The sequence below is a fragment of the Podarcis tiliguerta genome (genome assembly GCF_965153285.1).
Source record: "Podarcis tiliguerta genome assembly, chromosome: 8".
Lineage (NCBI taxonomy): Eukaryota > Metazoa > Chordata > Lepidosauria > Squamata > Lacertidae > Podarcis > Podarcis tiliguerta.
Genome location: NC_139541.1, coordinates 84505636 through 84526149, shown reverse-complemented (window position 1 = coordinate 84526149; position 20514 = coordinate 84505636). Strand labels below are relative to the sequence as shown.

General features: G+C 48.5%; 1 protein-coding gene and 1 long non-coding RNA gene across 2 annotated transcripts in view; one reads left to right on the top strand and one right to left on the bottom strand.

Annotated features, from left to right (window-relative positions):
- The window catches only part of LOC310684923, a 174854-nt gene extending 170365 nt beyond the window's left edge, over positions 1-4489 (top strand). Inside the window, exon 2 of the long non-coding RNA XR_014514970.1 lies at positions 4435-4489. This is a non-coding gene — a long non-coding RNA (uncharacterized lncRNA). The remainder of the gene's footprint in view (positions 1-4434) is intronic.
- NCCRP1 (NCCRP1, F-box associated domain containing) lies at positions 750-14954 on the bottom strand. Its single transcript, XM_083456138.1, has 6 exons — positions 14708-14954; positions 9033-9104; positions 6220-6307; positions 4767-4862; positions 2332-2476; positions 750-1456 (listed from the first exon to the last, which is right to left on the bottom strand). The coding sequence occupies exons 1-6, from the start codon at positions 14835-14837 to the stop codon at positions 1316-1318; spliced, it is 672 nt and encodes a 223-aa protein (XP_083312264.1). The 5' UTR covers positions 14838-14954; the 3' UTR covers positions 750-1315.
- Positions 14955-20514: the final 5560 nt, after the last annotated feature.

The window sequence follows — 20514 nt, the reverse complement described above, 5'->3', positions numbered from 1 at the left end:
AGCGTTCCAGCCCTGTTCTTGAGTTTGTTTAAAATCATTTAAGGTTTATGATTCCTCTATTTCCTTCTGAGGAAACTGAATAGTCCAGTGAAACGAGGTTTATAGCCGGCATCCCGTCAAGGCTTTGTTCAATTCTCGGTTTTTCTAATTTTTAAGGCTTTGTGCAATTCTAGGTTTTTCTAATTTTTTCCCCTTAAACTTTTTGATTTTTGTTATTTAGTTTAATTCTGGAAGATAATACCTCTTGTTTCAGGGATTTTCACGGTATTTCATTGGTTTTGTGTAATGGCACTATCCTGATTAAATATACGGAAATTTTCTAAGGTTTCTAAGCAGAGGTGGGTGGCCATCTGTCATGGATGCTTCAACTGAGATTCCTGCATTGCAGCGGGTTAGACTAGATGTCCTTTGGGTGTCCCATTCCTACAATTCTGTGATCCTCTTCTCGGTTTCCAGGCCCGCTCTGTTCTTCCCTCTCTGCTATGGAACCCCAGCCAGCTCCAATATATTTGGAGTCCGGAGTGCCGCTGTGCTTCTTCTTGAAGACGGAAACATAGAAAATTTCCTTATATTGAATCAGGATAGTGGTCCATCTAGATCAGTATTGGAGACAATGACTGGCAGCTGCTCTGCAGGTAGGGTGTCTCCCAGCCCTACCTGAAGATGCTGCCAGTCAAAGTTGGGACCTAAGCTATGGAGCACTGAACCCCATCTTCTCTGCCCAAACAACCGCCCCTGCAAGGTATGGCAGCGTTACAATAATCTTTATTGTCATTGTCCCATACAGAACAACAAAACTGAAAATCTACATTTACTGCCATGGCACAGATGGGAAACTGGGCATTGAGGTTGCAGCGCTAAATTGCATTTAGTAGGGAAGAAGCCTCGCTGACTTGCTTCCGAGTAAGCCTGCAAAGGACTGTGTTATGAGGAGTGCAAAGGGTAGGCTTCACCTACTAGGAAGCCCCCAGTTTAGCTGGGGAGGTGTCAGGTCTACGGGGAGGGGTTGATCCGAGAAAGCGTGAAACCAGGGATTAGCCTCCAAACCTTTTCCCAGCAAGCCATATCCCTGACCCGGAATAAAATGGCGTCAGGAAGAACAACGGTGCCTCTGAACATGGCCAGAGTGTCTTCCTCTATATACTACAAAGATGCTGTTTGTAGTTTCACATCTGCTTTTAATCAAGATGCAAGAAAACATCTTTCGCGGGTGGGTCTTCCTACAGGATCTGGGCGGCTCAGGTAACCCCCTGAACCCCCCCCCCTTTGATGCCCCACACAATGCCTGACCACCCCACCGCTCCCCCAAACGCCATCAGTCCCGCAGCTGGGCAGAGACGCTGCTGTCCGTCACTCTCGTCCGGAGGAATCCAGCCGGCGTCTCGACCTCTTTGGCCTTGTGGAGGAAGTGGACATGGCGCAGTCCTGCTCCGTAGCGCTGGAATACGTGGGAGACCTTGAAAGAGATTAGGGAGGGGGGGACGGTCTCAGTCCACAAGGCTACAACCACAGGGGTGCCGGGTTGGAGACCCCAAAGTTCCTCCAGCATAACCCACACATATGTACCCATTTCTCGGACAGGCAAACTGAGTCCTTAGGGGTTTTTTATGACAGCAGGCAGTGCGGCTCAGCCAACCCAGTTAGACCCAGAACAGCCAGGGTTTGGGGCGTTTTAGTGTAGAGAAAAAGCGAGGAAGTGGCTACATGATGGAACTTTATAAAATTGTACGTGTCATGGGGGAAGTGGGTAGAAAAAAGCTTTCTTCCATTGCTTGTGCATGTCCACGAGATCTTGTGGACATCCAGGAGTTTGCAAAACAAGATTGAGGAACTCCCCTATGAAGAACAGTTACAGTGTTTGGCATTTTAAAGTTTTGAATCATAGAATTACAGAGCTGGAAAGGACCCAGAGGTCATCCAGTCCAACCCCCTGCAATGTAGGAATATGCAGCTTTCCCGTAGGGGGATCGAACCTGCAACCTTGGCCTTATCAGCACAGCGCTCTAGCCAACTGAGGAGACACGGTGCTTTATATTACGAAGGGCACAAAGGAAGCAGATAGAGAAAAGATTTCCCCTCTCTGGTAAAATGAAGTCCTTCTTTAAGCAGCGCACGGTTAAACTGTGGAACTCCCTGCCACATGGCCCCCAACTGGGATGGCTTTAAAGGAGGATTAGAAAAATTCATGGGGGAAGACAAGGTTATCGATGGCTATGCTGTGCCCTCCACAGTCAGAGGCAGCAATGCTCCTGAACACCAGCTGCTGTAAACTGTGGGAGTGGAGTGTGTCTTGTGTTCGAATTCTGCTTGCCCACCCAACCCGGCTCTTACGTGATGCCAGTTCTTGTTTTCCTGCCCGTCCAGCTCGCCCTCGTGCGCCACGTGGTGAAATTCACCTATCACCGTGGCCCTGTCAGCTCCCAGGAGTCGGACGTGGAGTTCATAGACAGAGTCGGCCAGTTTGCTGTTTTCGTACCTGTAGGGAGAAAACAGTCATGTTGGGGCTGATGATTTGTCCCCGCAAAACTGGCTTTATCACTGCAGAACTGCTGCCCTCTGGTGGTCCGAAATAAAGCATGTGTGACAACACTTTTGCACCTGATTAGATATACCGTCTTTTTTGCTCTATAAGGCTCACTTTTTCCCTCCTAAAAAGTAAGGAGAAATGTGTGTGCGTCTTATGGAGCGAATGCAGGCTGCGCAGCTATCCCAGAAGCCAGAACAGCAAGAGGGATTGCTGCTTTCACTGCGCAGCGATCCCTCCTGCTGTTCTTGCTTCTGAGATTCAGAATATTTGTTTTCTTGTTTTCCTCCTCCAAAAACTAGGTGCGTCTTGTGGTCTGGTGCGTCTTATAGAGCGAAAAATACGGTATTTAGTGACGGTGCAATTGCATCTTACATGCATTTAACCTCTGCAATTTCAAACATATGTGGCTGAAAGCAAGCTGAATGAAATTGTGTGAGATGTGCCCCTCCCATTCATCACGCCCCCACCCCCCCAAAAAACCCACACATTGTAGTGATGTATGGAAGTGAGAGCTGGACCATAAAAAAGGCTGATCGCTGAAGAATGGATGCTTTTGAATTCTGGTGCTGGAGGAGACTCTTGAGAGTCCCATGGACTGCAAGAAGATCAAACCTCTCCATTCTGAAGGAAATCAGCCCTGAGTGCTCACTGGAAGGACAGATCCTAAAGGTGAGGCTCCAAGACTTTGGCCACCTCAGGAGAAGAGATGACTCCCTGGAAAAGACCCTGATGTTGGGAAAGATGGAGGGCACAAGGAGAAGGGGACGCCAGAGGACGAGATGGTGGGACAGTGTTTTCGAAGCTACCAGCCTGAGTTTGACCAAACTGTGGGAGGCAGTGGAAGACAGGAGTGCCTGGCGTGCTCTGGTCCAGGGGGTCACGAAGAGTCGGACATGACTAAACGACTAAACAACAACAACAACAATTTCAACCAGGGCTCTCCAAGGCTTAGCCTGGAATTTTGCTATCAGAATATATCAGGGATGTCCAACTCCCAATAGACTGCCATCTACTCACAATGTAAAAAAACTGGCAGTGATTTTAGGAAGCCAAAGTTGTGGAGATTTGGGTTCCCCTCCCCCCTTTTCTGCTTTTCTGTAAGGAAATTGCTGAGGGGCCAGAGATCAACCAGGATCTACCAGGAACACCCCACGATCTACCAGTAGATCACAGAATCATAGATCTACCAGTTGGACATGCCTGGAATATATTCTAAGCAAGGGATGAATGCATCTGAGCATGTACAAAGTTTATTTCCCTCACTCCTGTGGAACTGCCAGCCTTGGGGATCTTGCCCCTAAAAATAGGCTACTCATCAGTGGTGTCAGGGAGAATCTTTGACAGAGATACAGGGGTAAGGGAGCATGTCAGAGACCAGGACAGGGGAGGTAAAAGATCATCATCAAAATATTAAAAATACAATAAAACATCAGACATTAAAAATTCCCTAAACTATGGGACTTATGGGAAGGGTTCTGCCACAGACCATCTGCACAGCCCTTGCGCAAATCACTTATTTCACGAAGCAGAGCCCCAGTTGTTTTGGAGATGAAGGACAGGCTTCCAGTTCAAACAGCATAACTTTCTAGGTAGCATCAAGCCGCAGCACTTATTTTTAGAGACCCAGTGACGCTCTCAGTGTGCTTCTTGCCCATTGTGCCAAGCAAGGCCAGGAAAGAGCCAGGGTCATAGAATCATAAAACTGTAGACTTGCAAGGGATCCTCAAGGTGTTAGAATTCCTGCTCCGTGATTGCAGTCATGGGATTGTTGTCTATCACATGACAGTGTAAGTTTTGACCGAGTGGGAAGTGACGGAGACAGGATGTTTGTGTTCCTGTGTTCCTTGAAGTGGGACTATTGTCCTTTGTTTTTTCTCTTTGCTGTCTGATGCTAGAGAGAGAGGGAGCCATGTTGCAGTGCTCCGTGTGTGTTTATATGTAAATAAAGTAGATTAGCCAAAATGCTGAGTTGCTGGGGTCTGTTTCGCAAGCCGCACAAACTCTGCGGATCCCTAAGTGTGCCGATGTCTGTTGGCATCGGTCGCTGTGATGTTCGGGCAGAAGAAAGCTTTTAAAGCTCCCGAACGATCGGCCAGGAGGGAGAGAACATGCCAGTCGGGCATGTGTCTCTGCCAGGGTCCTACTCGAGTGTAGGAGGGGCTCCTGATATCCAGGGTCATCCAGTCCAACCCCCTGCAATACAGGGGGAACTAACCGCCGGCTGTCCACACACACTTACCAGTCCATGGCGGTGATGTTTGGCTGGTATGAATCCAGCAGCTCCTCCCAAAATCCTTCGGCCAACAAGTCTATGTGTTGCTGCTTAACGCACCAGCTAGAAAGGGCAAGAGGGAGAGAAGGGAGCAGATCAGCTGTTCCAATGAGACTCAAAGAGACAAGAGCAGCTCACAGGGACTCCAGTGCCAGATTTGTGTATAAGCTAAACAAGATATAGCTTAGGGCCCCGCTCTCTTGGGGGGGCCAAAAAAATTTAAAGCAAAATTATATGGAATTGGCGGAAATGACCGGCAGAATCCGAAACCAGGGAGAAGAGCTGGTGGAGGAAGATTGGAAGAAATTTAAAGACTATTTACAGAAATACTATAAAATTAATGAATGTTAGAATGATGTTGGATTGAGGTTAAGGGGCTTTTAGTAACAACGGTAAGAAGGAATATGGAAAAATGGAAGGTTAACAGACGAAAAGCTAAAGGCATAATATATTAAGATCAAGATAAGGATAAGGTAGAGGGAAAGGATTTGCTGAATAAATAATTGAACTGGAATACAAAGAGGGGAGGTGTGGGGAGGTCCGGGAAGTAGGCAAATGCAAGATATATTATGAAAATTGAATTGTTTTTAATTGTTTTTCTTTATTATTTTTGTATTTTTCTTTTTTCTTATGTGAAAATCTTAATAAAATATTATTTTTAAAAAACAAAAAAAATTAAAGCAAAAAAACCTAGATGCACATTTCCAAAATATAAGATCAACAACAAATAAAATAAAACTTATATACAGCAACAGTGTTTTGTGTTGTGTAGGCTCCTGTGATGTAAGCCATGGGCCCCACCTGCTAGCCTGCTCCCTAAAATATCACTGGTTTGCTCCTTTCTATATATAGGGTAGGGACATGGGTGGCGCTGTGGGTTAAACCACAGAGCCTAGGGCTTGCTAAACAGAAGGTCGGTGGTTTGAATCCCCGTGACGGGGTGAGCTCCCGTTGCTCGGTCCCTGCTCCTGCCAGCCTAGCAGTTTGAAAGCACGTCAAGTGCAAGTAGATAAATAGGTACCACTCCGGCGGGAAGGTAAACGGCGTTTCCATGCACTGCTCTGGTTCGCCAGAAGCAGCTTAGTCATGCTGGCCACACGACCCGGAAGCTGTACGCCGGCTCCCTCGGCCAATAAAGTGAGATGAGCGCCACAACCCCAGAGTGGGCCCTGACTGGACTTTACCTTTTATATATAGGGTGCCTACATTCTGCATGGACTGGTTGCATGGCAGCATGTGCAAATGGCTTGAGATACCCATTAGGTCCATAAATTACCATATAGCATATATTCATCACAAAAAACAGCGGCCATTTGTTGTTGACAGATGAAAGCTGGACGTAGAAAGGGCCCCATTACCTTCAATAGTTTAGGGCCTCATCAAACCTAAATCCGGCCCTGCCAGTGAGTCCCCCACTCACCTATAGCGTGGCAAGATGGACTTTGGGGCGACCTCTGCCTTGTCTGCCTCCAAGGGCTCGATGCTGACTTGCCAGCCTTTGAAAATACCTGTGGGGAGAGATGGAAAGGGGACCCCCAAGAGGAAAGGGAAATGGTTTTAGTAGATTGCCATTTTCCTGTGTCCCTGCATTCTGGAATCTCGAGCCAGGTGCTCCTGAGCATACACAGAACGCTTTCCCCCCTCTAGATGGAACATGTGGGTCTCCCCCCCAAAAAAATAAACACAACAGCACGGTGTCCCTGAGCTTGTGCAGCTTCCGAATAAAAATATATGTATTTATTTCATAAAATTTATACACTGCTTGGTTGCAAAAGAAAAGAAAGCCTCAAAGTGGCTTACAAAACAATAAAGAAGATCTATTTAAAACATTCAAAAGGTAAAACAGCAATAAAAACAAAACTCACATCAGCTTTCTAAATATATTGGAAGCCTTGTCTGAACAAGTATGCTTTTAACATGTACAGAAAAAAGTACAGTGAAGGCAAAAGTACAGTCAAGTGGCAGGGAGTTCCAAAGATCAAGTTATTACAAATGCGGAATTGTGATTTTGAGGCACCTGCAACAGGGGGGAAAAGGAACGAATTCCTATGCCCCACAAATAACCCAGAGATGCATTTTAAATAAAAGGACACATTCTACTCATGTAAAAACACGCTGATTCCCGGACCGTCCGTGGGCCGGATTGAGAAGGCAGTTGGGCCGGATCCAGTCCATGGGTCTTGGGTTGCCTACCCCTGTACTAACAGCAACACCTTGAACTTGGCCTGGTAGCAAATTGGCAACCAGGGAAGATCTCTGAGTACAGGCGCTATATGCTGACAAGGTCTCTCTGCTGTCAGCAATCGTGCTGCAGCATTCTGCGCCGACTGCATCTTCTGGGTCAAGCACAAGGGAAGCCCCCCTGAGGGAATGATACAGAATTAACAACCTGGTCCACTGTCTCAACTATTTTGCATCAATGCAAACACAAGCTATGTTATGTGCCAGCAGGGGGAGACTGTAGATAGTTTTCACTCAGGTCCACATATGCAAATAAGGGATTGAAAGTGACGTTCAGTGATTGGATAGTTACAGAAAGTGGTTACTGTTGCGTTGTAGTGGAGCTCTATATAAGCAGGCTGGCTGAACCCTTCAGTTCAGTTCTGCCCTGTGAATAAACAAGAGCTGTTTGAAGAATCGCTGTGTCGTCTGATACGTTCACCCACAACTTAACAAGCTACATCCTAGGTTCTTAAAACAAACAAACCAAACTCACTTCCTATCAAGGAAATTGCCTTTTACGCATGCTTCTGGGGCCAGGCATCTCAAAAGGCCTGGTGTAAAAATCGGGGTCACTTTTGCACCAATCCCTTGCTCAAAGGACTCGCAATTCTGTGGAGGTCTGCTTGTCGGGTAGAGGAAAGAATTGCAGACTGTAACCAGGCATAAGGAAAAGCAAAGTTGGGAAGCAAAGTTTCTCCCCTCGAGACAGGAAGAGGAAGAAGAAGCCTTGATCTGGGTTCACGGCATGGGTAGGCAAACTAAGGCCCAGGGGCCGGATCTTGCCCAATCGCCTTCTAAATCTGGCCCACGGACGGTCCGGGATTCATCGTGTTTTTACATGAGTAGAATGTGTCCTTTTATTTAAAATGCATCTCTGGGTTATTTGTGGGGCATAGGAATTCGTTCATATTCCCCCCCCCCCCCAAAAAAAAATATACAGTGGTGCCTCGCAATACGAAATTAATTCGTTCTGCGAGTCTCTTCGTCTAGCGGTTTTTTCGTCTTGCGAAGCAACCCTATTAGCGGCTCAGCGGATTAGCGCTATTAGCGGTTTAGCGGCTATTAGCGGCTATTAAAGGCATAAGGGATTAGCGGATTAGCTGCTAAAAGGCTATTAGCGGTTTAGCGGCTTAGAAAAAGGGGGTGGGGAGCGGAAAAAAATCTCAAGACTCGCAAGACATTTTCATCTTGCAAAACAAGCCCATAGGGAAATTTATCCTGTGAAGCGCATCGAAAAACAGAAAACCCTTTCGTTTAGCGGGTTTTCCGTCTTGCGAGGCATTCGTCTTGCGGGGTACCACTGTATATAGTCTGGACCCCCACAAGGCCTGAGGGACAGTGGAACGGCCCCCTGATGAAAATGTTTGCTGACCCCTGGTTTACAGCATAATTTAAAAGTTCCATTTCCCCCATCACAGAAACACCTCCTTGGAAACGCAACATTTACGTGCAACTCAGAAACATCACAGATACCAGTCAGAAATCTGAACCTGTGACTTGACACCTGTCCCTCAAGTCATTTTGTAAGTCTTTGTCTCCCACCTTGGGCAACTCATTTCCATTTCCTTTTGACATTCTGATCCGTTTAGTCTGGCTCGAGTCATCTGATCGCTTGTTCAAACATTTCTCTATGGATGGCTCGATTTATGCTCTTCCTCCCGTTGTGAAACTATAATCCGTCCCCTTTGACGGATCCCTGACAGGTCCTGCTAAGTTGTCGTCACGCTTAAAGGATTATGACCATCAGTGACCTGGGTCAGAGTACTGCTGTTCCAAAGCTTCCCAGAATATGATTTTGTGGTTCCTGGTTTGAGTTTTATTTATCAATAAACTGATTTCTACACTCGCTGTGTGTTTTTATTCCTAAGGAGCGAGTTTCCGGCTTCTATCAATAACTTCCACTCAGGAGGAAATTAACAAGTTGCACATGCCAGCCAGCTCTGGCCTTGCAAGGAGAGGCATCCAGTTGCCACAAGCCCAATCACCTCCCGCTGTCACGCATTACCTCACCTTTGGGGTCCAGGGGATTCCAAGCTGCCCTGGGCAGCGTCAGGGGGGGCGCTGGCTCCGAAATATTCACACCTGTAAAATAAACGGGGGAAGAGGAAAATGCATTGAACCTTGATAATAAATAATAATAATAATATTTTATTTATATCCCACCCTCCCCAGCCGAAGCCGGGCTCAGAGCGGCTAACAACAGCAAAATAATACAGCATTCTCAAATCAATTCATTATAAAATCAGTTCAAATCAAATTGATGGCAACCGTTGGGCTAGAGTTCTGTGAAGAATTACCAAAGGAGGGGGTCAGACTGTGCCTTGGCCAAAGGTCAGGAGGAACAGCTCTGTCTTGCAGGCCCTGTGGAAAGATATCAAGTCCCGCAGGGCCCTAGTCTCTTGTGACAGAGTGTTATACCAGATCGGGGCCAGTACTGAAAAGGCCCTGGCTCTGGTCGAGGCCAGCCTAACCTCCCTGTGGCCCGGGACCTCCAAGATGTTTTTGTTTGAAGACCGTAAGGTCCTCCGTGGGACATACCAGGAGAGGCGGCCCCGTAGGTATGAGGGTCCTAGGCCATATAGGGCTTTAAAGGTTAAAACCAACACCTTAAACCTGATCCTGTACTCCACTGGGAGCCAGTGCAGCTGGTATAGCACTGGGTGAATGTGATCCTGCAGCGAGGACCCCATAAGGATTGCTTTTAGCACCAAGCCCAGCCAGTGGCATAGCATGGGGGTGGGGACCCCAGGGCAACTGCAAAAAAAAAAAAAAAAAATTACGGGTGCACCTTTGCAGCTGCCACCTTAACAGGAGATCCCCATCCATGTCTTGCAGCTGATCTGCAGCTCTGTCTGGCAGCAGCTGCAGCGCCGTATGGAGGTGCCGGTTACAGGGCAGAATACTTTCCTTGCCCTGGGAGCCAGCAATCCTCGCTACGCCACTGCCCTGCCCTGAACCTCTCTCACATACATAGGCAATTCCTGCATTGCAAGGGGATGGGCGGTTCCCTTCTAACTAAACAGTTCTTTATAGGTATCTCGTTTGCCCCGTAAAATCAGGATGCTGGACTACATGGGCCCCTTTGGGCTTTATCCAGCAGACATTTACTGCGTTCTTAAGAAAGGGCTGCGCTAATTGGGAGTGACGAGAGGAGGCCTGGAAGCTACAAGGCCTCCTTGCAAGCGCGCAACGATTATGACTGCCAATTAATTACGGTAATTGCGGAGATCTTCCCGCACCCCCAGGCAGGCAGCACCAGCAAGGCCAAAGACAAGCTCTTTCAGAGCTCTGGGAGTTAATCTCCTGCACAAGCAAGTTTTAACATGTTTAGGCCTCCGCCCTGCCTTGCAGCGGCCTGGAACCCTGACTAGCCAGAACAGTCAAAACTCTTCTTGGCTCAACATCAGAAAAAGCCGTTTGCTATTTTCTGGAAGGGAAACAGGCAAAGGACCTTTCATTAAAGGCTGACATCGTCAGATCTCGCAAGCGACCTCCTTGCTCTTCCCCACAATGTTCATTTGCATGCTTGCGGTCCATTGGCTGGAAGGATTCTAGAGTGAAAATCAACCCATTCATAAATACTGTGCAGATCTGACAGCTGATCGCCAACCTTCCTGGCTGAGATGTAACAGAATGACTACGCACATTCCAACTTCTCAGAGGCATTCCAGCTTCTCAGCAGCTGGGATAGAGGTTGCCAACATGGCGATAACAAGCCTCTGAGCTCATCCACCTGCCCCACAGCCCCTTGGGCAGCAGGTGGTGAGAGCAGCCCCCTGTTCCTCTCTTGAAAAGGACCTTTGGCTAAAGGAGAACATTGGAAGAGTTTCCCTCCTCTTTCAGATCTATGTGCTCTCTGGTCCTGAATGGGGTAACTGGGTCTCCGAAGAACCAGGTGCACAGCCTGGGAGTCATTCTGGACTCACAGCTGTCCATGGAGGTGCAGGTTAATTCTGTGTCCAGGGCAGCTGTCTACCAGCTCCATCTGGTACGCAGGATGAGACCTTCCCTGCCCGCAGACTGTCTTGCCAGAGTGGTGCATGCTCTAGTTATCTCCCGCTTGGACTACTGCAATGCGCTCTACGTGGAGCTGCCTTTGAAGGTGACCTGGAAACTACAACTAATCCAGAATGTGGCAGCTAGACTGGTGACTGGGAGCGGCCGCCGAGACCACATAATATCGGTCCTGAGAGATCTGCATTGGCTCCCAGTACGTTTCCGAGCACAATTCAAAGTGTTGGTGCTGACCTTTAAAGCCCTAAATGGCCTCGGTCCCATATACCTGAAGGAGCGTCTCCACCCCCATCGTTCAGCCCAGACACTGAAGTCCAGCTCCGAGGGCCTTCTGGCGGTTCCCTCCCTGCAAGAAGCCAAGTTACAGGGAAGCAGGCAGAGGGCCTTCTCAGTGGTGGCGCCCACCCTGTGGAATGTCCTCCCACCAGATGGGCAGGCTTTTAATATTTGATGAATTATTGTATTTTAATATTCTGCTGGAAGCCGCCCAGAGTGGCTGGGGAAACCCAGCCAGATGGGTGGGGTGTATATATAATAAATTATTATTAATTCAGTCTCAGATTGATTCTGCCAGATCTGACTTTTACCCTGAGCCCTTGGAAATGTAAATTGGGGTGTGTGTGTGTGTGTGTGTGTGTGTGTGTGTACCCTTCCTTCATATGTGTGCAGTGGGGTGGGGTGGGGTGTGCTGATCCGGAGAAGGATGAAAAGAAGAGAGTAGAAGGAAGAGAATATTCCAGAGTGTTCTGTGACATCACAGCAGTTGCTGCCAATGGTATCGGCTGAGCTACTTGCAGGTAAGCCTGTAAGGGACAGGCAGCTGATTCCTAAACTCAGCTAAGACTCTTAGAACAAGCTCAAGTATTTGTGGCCTGGTATTGTGGTGGGACGTGGGTGGCGCTGTGGGTTAAACCACAGAGCCTAGGACTTGCCGATCAGAAGGTTGGCGGTTCGAATCCCGCGACAGGGTGAGCTCCCGTTGCTCGGTCCCTGCTCCTGCCCACCTAGCAGTTCGAAAGCACAAAGTGCAAGTAGATAAATAGGTACCACTCCGGCGGGAATGTAAACGGAGTTTCCATGCGCTGCTCTGGTTCGCCAGAAGCGACTTGGCCATGCTGGCCACATGACCTGGAAGCTGTACGCTGGCTCCCTCGGCCAATAAAGCGAGATGAGCGCTGCAACCCCAGAGTCGGTCACGACTGGACCTCTAATGGTCAGGGGTCCCTTTACCTTTAATGTAGCTGAAGGTGGAGACTTCTCTGTCTGCAAGAGATGAGCCACCTCTATATTCCGGCAGGTGCTCTAACTCAAATATGGAAGGTATCGTAGACTCGCATCCCCAGCAGCATGCTAAGTCCTCTCAAGGCTCATCACTCAGCTCTTGCAATATCTACCCAACCTTCGGTGCGACAAGCACACCTAATTCCTGCAAACCTCCCTCCTAAATCCTGCGTTCCATATCCCCGTTATTTTTCCCTCGGCCTCCACGTTTTGAATCGTCTAAAGATTTTCACCCATATGCCACAGTAAAAAAAATAATATAACGGCTCACAAAGCAACTTACAAAATCAGTAAGAAGAGCCTGTTTGCCTCCTGGCTTACAAATGAGAGACATGGCACAAGAGGAAAAGGGGAGGGGAGGGAGGAGGAAAACAAGCTGGCTCAGATGCTAACTCCTAGTGGCAAAACGCAAAATTGAATCAATGCAGAACTGTACATGCCTGTCACCCGATAAGCCAATACTGTAGCTCTGAGTGAGGAGCTGGCTGGCTGGCAAGTCAAGCCGTCTTCCTATCTCAGATTCCTGCAAGGGTAAGTCTAGCAAATAGCCATTGAACAGTGATCCCTGCTGGGAGAGAATCCACTTCAGTTAGAGGTATCTTTTAATGGGCAAACGTGTCCCTGCTTTCTAGTCTCTGATAAAGCACCGTCTGGCGGAGGAATGCCTCATTAGAATTCCTCTCGCGCCTTTCTTGCCAGCATTGTCATTCTTCAGAGTTCAGTTCTCTTCTCGGGGTCTCGGGAAGCTAAATCTACGAGGGGATGCATCTTGGCTCCAGCACACACCGTGTAAACACAGAGGCACACCAGAAAGACACCACACAGAGCGCGGTCTGCCTCCATCTCCTCTGCAGAGCTCTTAAGGTGTTTATTTGTTTATTTTGGATTGCTAGTTTCTCCAAGTCTGTCAGTTTAAGATTAAGAGGCAACTGCTGGCTTGGCTCTTCAGGCACAGCAAGGGATGCTATTGCAAAGGAAAGAGAAGTGGAGCAGAGCAGACTTCGCCCACCTGTCTTCTTCCAGGTGTTGTCAGACCACAACTCCCATCAGCACCCCAACCTGAGGCTGATGGGAGTTGTAGTTTGACAACATCAGGAGAACGCTGGGTGGACGAAGGCTGGAATATAGCTTCAGTAACATGTAGAGCATGGGGACGCGGGTGGCGCTGTGGGTTAAACCACAGAGCCTAGGGCTTGCCGATCAGAAGGTTGGCGGTTCGAATCCCCATGACGGAGTGAGCTCCCATTGCTCGGTCCCTGCTCCTGTCAACCTAGCTGTTCGAAAGCACGAAGTTCAAGTAGATAAATAGGTACCGCTCCGGCGGGAAGGTAAACAGCGTTTCCGTGCGCTGCTCTGGTTCGCCAGAAGCGGCTTAGTCATACTGGTCACATGACCCGGAAGCTGTATGCCGGCTCCCTCGGCCAATAAAGCGAGATGAGCGCCGCAACCCCAGAGTCGGCCACGACTGGACCTAATGGTCAGGGGTCCCTTTACCTTTTTAACATGTAGAGCAGGGGTCAGCAAACTTATCGCGCCTCGGGCTGGTGTCTCCAGCGCCGATCGTGCGGTGGGCCAGAGGGCGGGGGAGCGCATGCACACACGCTATTTCCGGCGCACTTCCAAGTCGGAGGAGCACCGGAAATCGCTTGTGCGCATGTGCACCCGGATGTGCACCACAAATAACGCTTGCGCATGTGCAAATAACTATTGCGCATGCGCACAAGCTATTTCTGGGGTTTTAAAAAAATCATTTTTATTGATTTTCCAATAAAGAACATCCAATCATTAAATATCCAATCATAATACTTCAATTAAAAAACCGAAATAAAAAAGATCAAATTATAGTCCAAATTGTATTTATTAATTTCTTGGGGCTCCCCACGGTCTGGATCTCTGGAGCATATCTCCACATCTTAGTCCTGCTTCCGCACAAGCTAAGTGGGCAGCCGCGCAGCACAGAGCCGGTAAGAGTGGGCAGCAGGGGTCGCCGCGGGCCGGATAAAGGAGTCCCTCGGGCATTTTCCGGCCCCCGGGCCTTAGTTTGGGGACCCCTGATGCAGAGGCTTGGGAGATAGAAATATCCTTGATATCTCATTGATTCCTAGAACCACAGGCTCATAGAGTTGTATGGGATACCCAAAGGTCATCGAGCCCAACCCCGTTCGAGGCAGCAATCGCGGCTAAGCAGTGTCAAAGGGGTCTTGCCAAAAACGCTTTGCTGCGGGGCTGGGGGACCACTTCTTGCAATGTTGACCCTTAGGAAGGCCGTTGGGGGGTGGAGGTGGTCAACCCCCCTCTTTTGCAAAGCAGGCACCCATCCCCCATCGCCCCCCCCGGTCCCTTCGCAGGGGCTGAAGGAGAAGCGGGCGCCAGGGGGAGCCGCTTGGTACCTTCGGGGTTGGGGTTCCGCAGCAGGTTCCTCTCGAAGGGGTTCATCGCGGGGTCGAGGGCGACGGAGACCCCCGGAGGCGGCTGCTTCGGGGCTCGCTTCCTCTGTAGCTGCTGCTCCTCCGAAGCCATCGGGACAACGGCAGCAGCTGCAGGGCAGAAAGCCGGGCGGCGGCGGAGGGGAAGTTTTGCAAAGTGCCGGCGGGCGGCTTGCGCAAGGCTGTCCTACGTTGGAAGCGGGAGGGAGGGGAGAGGCGGGTAAGTGGCCACAGAAACTCCCGGAGGGAGGGCGGAAAGCGATGCAAAACGGCCTTCTGCAGCCGAGGAGACCCGCCCAGCAACCTGCCTCACCTCCACCCGTCTATTTCTATCCTATTTGTTATATATTTGACTTTTGTCTCCAAGGAGCGCAAAGTGGCGCGCATGACGGGTCCCCTTTCCCCTGTGTTTTATTTCGCGAAAATAACCCTGTGAGGGAGGTCCGGCTGAGAGGCGGTGACTAGTACAGTGGTACCTCGAGTTACAGACGCTTCAGGTTACAGACGCTTCAGGTTACAGACTCCGCTAAGCCAGAAATAGTACCTCGGGTTAAGAACTTTGCTTCAGGATGAGAACAGAAATTGTGCTCTGGTGGCGCAGCAGGAGGCCCCATTAGTTAAAGTGGTGCTTCAGGTTAAGAACGGACCTCTGGAACGAATTAAGTACTTAACCCGAGGTACCACTGTAGTCCCCAAGGCCGCAGTCAGCGAGCTTTATTATGGTCCAGTGGGGGTGGGATTTGAACTCAGGTCCAGGACTACTAAGCACCACACCACAGTGCCTCTCTTTTTCCAAAATCAAATATTGGGGCGCCCTCCTCCCCAACTCTAGATACACCCGGCATGCCCTGGAGACGAAGGGCTGACTAAACTTGCAGGGAGGTAAAAGCACTCTGCGCATGCACAGGAGGCAACTCCAGCTGTGGCACAAGATGGTTTGAGGTTTAGAAAAAGACAAAGAAAATTGGCAGCGTCTTCCCATCGTCCCTGTATTTCATCTTCTCAACAATCACAGAAGGTGGGTTTCCCCTTCCCATTTTATAGAGGGGGAAAACTGAGGCTTAGGGAGTGGAATAGTCAATGTTCTTGAGTAGAGGCGTGGATACTGCTTCTGTTTGTGCATATATGGTGTGTGTGTGTGTGTATATATATATATATATATATATATGAATGAATTATTTTGATGTTATACGACACTGAAATGTTTCTTTGTCCTTGAATCTTCTTGCTGCAGTTGGCATTCTCTCCTTTGAGAACCACTGACTTAAAGTACCCATTGCTGCAAACCAGTGTTGTCGTCTTTTTGGCGATCCCTCGTGGCCAAGTAAGATTGTCTTCCATAAACACGGCCTTAACAGTGAGTCCGTAAGTGACTGTGGAGGCCAATTCTGGATCCACATGTCCTTCCACAGTGGGGACATTGGTTTCCGGGCAGGAGTTGATCCCGGTGTGGGTTTGCCTAGCCTGCCTTCCTCTTAGCACGTTTCTCCCTTGCGTCCTGAGTTAGAGTGTCTTCAAAGCCCAGGACACCTTTGGTCAAGGCTGTTCTCCAACTGGAGCGCTCGCAGGCCAGTGTTCCCCAGTTGTTGGTGTTTATACTACATTTTTTTTAGGTTTGCCTTGAGAGCGTCTTTAAACCTCTTTTGCTGACCACCAGCATTACGCTTTCCATTCTTAAGCTCGGAATAGAGTAGTTGCTTTGGAAGACGATCATCAGGCATCCGCACAACATGACCAGTCCAAAGAAGTTGATGTTGAAGAATCATTGCTTCGACACTGGTGATCTTTGCTTCTTCCGGTACACTGGCATTAGTTTGCAAACCAGTGTACAGTGGTACCTCAGGTTACAGCTTCAGGTTACAGACGCTTCAGGTTACAGACTCCACTAATCCAGAAATAGTACCTCGGGTTAAGAACTTTGCTTCAGGATGAGAACAGAAATTGTGCTCCGGCGTCGCAGCGGCAGCAGGAGGCCCCATTAGCTAAAGTGGTGCTTCAGATTAAGATCAATTTCAGGTTAAGAATGGACCTCCAGAATGAATTAAGTTCTTAACCCGAGGTACCACTGTACGCAACACTGAACTAGGTGGACCAGCCGTCCGATGACTCTGTGTGAAGCAGACTTGATAGAATTTGCACCTGCCAAAATACCCCCACTCTGAAAGCCTAGATGTCCTGGACAGTTGGTCTGTAACAAGAACCACTTGCAAGATCTCTCTGCACCCTCCTTGCCACCGTTGTTGTCTTTTGCATTCCAGGGTAAAGCTGCATGAAGGCGACCTGCCTACGAAACAGGTTCAGCAAGCGGTTAGCTGATCCCACCCAGCGCAAAAGGAAGTGGATCCATACAGGTGCATCTGTCTCGGGGCGCACCCAGAGCAGTGTTTACCTTCCCTGATCAATGGGAGAGCTTAGACTGTCAAGTCTCCCGCAGCGAGCGGACCCCACCTTGCATTGCTCTAGAACGACAGTCTTGTCTTGCAGAGCTCAGCAGTGAGCCAGCAGAGATGTATCATCATGTATGTGAAAGGCAGGGCTCAGTCCGGCAAGCGAGAGATCCGCAAAGGGGCACATGTCTCTCTGCCAGTGCCAGATTTACATATAAGCTAAACAAGCTATAGCTTAGGGCCCCACTCTCTCCCCCTCTCCAATTTATACTGAAAGAAATACCGTCTTTCACACTCACACTTAAAGGGACGCAGATGGCGTTGTGGGTTAAACCACAGAGCCTAGGGCTTGCCAATCCGAAGGTCGGCAGTTTGAGTCCCCGTGACGGGGTGAGCGCCCGTTGCTCGGTCCCTGCTTCTGCCAACCTAGCAGTTCAAAAGCACATCAAAGTGCAAGTAGATAAATAGGTACCTCTCTGGCGGGAAGGTAGACAGCATTTCCGTGCGCTGCTCTGGTTCGCCAGAAGCAGCTCAGTCCTGCTGGCCACATGACCCGGAAGCTGTACGCCGGCTCCCTCGGCCAGTAAAGCTAGATGAGCGCCGCAACCCCAGAGTCGGTCACAACTGGACCTAATGGTCAGGGGTCCCTTTACCTTTACATTCACACTTAGTACAGGGTACAAAGGTCTGCTGTTCCAATGAACAGTGTGGACTACTATGGTGATACTGATATTACACTAAAAAATGCATTGTATTAACTACAATTGCATTGTACAGGTTATAACACTTACTTTCGTATTAATAAAGCTATTTATCATTATTAGTAGTTTGCATCAAATATTTACACCTATTATTATTGTTTCATGTTATAGCAAGTTTCTAGAGACTAGATTATGAGTCCTTGTAAACTGTGTTTCTAAAGGAACTTTTCTTATTGCCAAATGCCAATGTGTTTGCATTATTAAGTTTGTTATGAATAAAAAATCATTTTAAGTTAGAGCTTAATAATTATTTCACTATTAATAGAATCATAGAATCATAGAATCATACTTCTTCTTAATTGTATTTCACTATTGATATGCTTCTTCTTAATTATATTTCAGTTCAACAATTACTTTTCTAAAATACATCTTTTGTGATGTGCAAATGGCTTTAGATACCCATTAGGTCCATAAATTACCATATAGCATATATTCAACACCAAAAAACAGTGACAATTTGTTGTTGACAAAGGACAGCTGGACATAGAAAGGGCCCCATAGCCTTCAGCCTTCACACTTAAAGGGACGCAGATGGCGTTGTGGGTTAAACCACAGAGCCTAGGGCTTGCCGATCAGAAGGTTGGCAGTTTGGGTCCCCATGACGGGGTGCGCGCCCGTTGCTCGGTCCCTGCACGTGCCCGCCTAGCAGTTCGAAAGCACGACAAAGTGCAAGTAGATAAATAGGTACCTCTCTGGCGGGCCTCATCAAACTTAAATCCGGCCCTGGTCTCTGCAGAATCATTGCGGGGGGTGATTCAAGGGCCCAAGAGCAGCTTAGCACAGTGGTACATCGGGTTACAGACGCTTCAGGTTACAGACTCCACTAACCCAGAAATAGTACCTCGGGTTAAGAACTTTGCTTCAGGATGAGAACAGAAATTGTGCTCCGGCAGCACAGCGGCAGCAGGAGGCCCCATTAGCTAAAGTGGTGCTTCAGGTTAAGAACAGTTTCAGGTTAAGAACGGACCTGGGACCTGGTTCCCGCTTTAAAGCGGTCCCTATTTATCTACTTGTACTTTGACGTGCTTTCGAACTGCTAGGTTGGCAGGCGCTGGGACCGAGCAACGGGAGCGCACCCCGCCACGGGGATTCGAACCGCCGACCTTTCGATCGGCAAGTCCTAGGGGCTGAGGCTTTTACCCACGGTGCCACCCGGGCCCCACCTTACTTTCTAAAATGTTTTAAATGGTTCTAATTTTGGTTCCTCTGTTTTGCTTTCATCGGGTTGGTGTTGGTTAAATGTTTAGTTGGCGTTGGCGGTTATTTCAATTTGGGTATAGCTGCAAACTGTTTATTATTGTTAATATTGTTATTGGTTTCTATTGATTTGTTGCTCATATAGGATATTTTGTTCTTAAATGTTTGATGCTTTGTTGTGTTTTTATATAGTCATACCTTTGGTTGAAGTTGCTTCAGGTTGAGCGTTTTCCGGTTGCGCTCTGTGGCGACCCAGAAGTAACGGAACGCCTTACTTCCGGGTTTCGCCGCTCGCGCATGCACAGACGCTCAAAATGACGTCATACGCATGCGCAGAAGCGGTGAATTGCGACCCGCAGACACGGGTTGCATTCACTTCAGGATGCAAATGGGGCTCCGGAACAGATCCCATTCATATCCAGAGGTACTACTGTGTGTTGTAAGCTGCCCAGAGTGGCTGGGGAAACCCAGCAAGATGGGTGGGATATAAAAAATAAATATATTGTATTATTATTGAGCCCAATTGTAGAGTTGGAAGGGGCCCTATGGGATCAGACCTCTGCTCTGGTCAGACCTCACCTGGAGTACTGTGTCCAGTTCTGGGCACCACAGTTCAAGAAGGACACTGACAAACTGGAACGTGTCCAGAGGAGGGCAACCAAAATGGTCAAAGGCCTGGAAACGATGCCTTATGAGGAACGGCTAAGGGAGCTGGGCATGTTTAGCCTGGAGAAGAGGTGGTTAAGGGGTGATATGATAGCCATGTTCAAATATATAAAAGGATGTCACATAGAGGAGGGAGAAAGGTTGTTTTCTGCTGCTCCAGAGAAGCGGACACGGAGCAATGGATCCAAACTACAAGAAAGAAGATTCCACCGAAACATTAGGAAGAACTTCCTGACAGTAAGAACTGTTTGACAGTGGAATTTGCTGCCAAGGAGTGTGGTGGAGTCTCCTTCTTTGGAGGTCTTTAAGCAGAGGCTTGACAACCATATGTCAGGAGTGCTCTGATGGTGTTTCCTGCTTGGCAGGGGGTTGGACTCGATGGCCCTTGTGGTCTCTTCCAACTCTATGATTCTATGATCATCTAGTCCAACCCTCTGCAATGTAGGAATTCCAGCTAAATCATCTCTAAATCATCCAACCTCTGCTTAGAAACCTCCAAGTAAGGAGATTCCACAGGAGAATCTATTCCGCTGTCAAACAGCTCTTACCATTAGAAAGTTCTTCCTGATGAAAATAATTTTATATATACCCCTCCCATGTGGCTGAGTTAGGGTTAGGGTGTTGAGCCTTCCCCAAGAACCAGTATTGGGGCCTGTGCTTTTAAACTTGTTCATAGACGATTTGGAATGGAGGTGACCAGCTTTGCTGACGGCACTAAATTATCGGAACGGAACGAGATTGCGAAGAGCTCCAAAAGGAC

What these genes read in the sequence shown, in the direction of transcription:
- NCCRP1 (XM_083456138.1), bottom strand. Translation starts at nt 14,837, where the DNA reads ATGGCTTCGGAGGAGCAGCAGCTACAGAGGAAGCGAGCCCCGAAGCAG. An exon ending in TCCATCTTGCCACGCTATAG is followed by an intron (nt 4,863 to 6,219) that starts GTGAGTGGGGGA and finishes TGCCCTTTCTAG; the next exon opens with CTGGTGCGTTAAGCAGCAAC. An exon ending in AACATCACCGCCATGGACTG is followed by an intron (nt 2,477 to 4,766) that starts GTAAGTGTGTGT and finishes TTCTCCCTACAG; the next exon opens with GTACGAAAACAGCAAACTGG.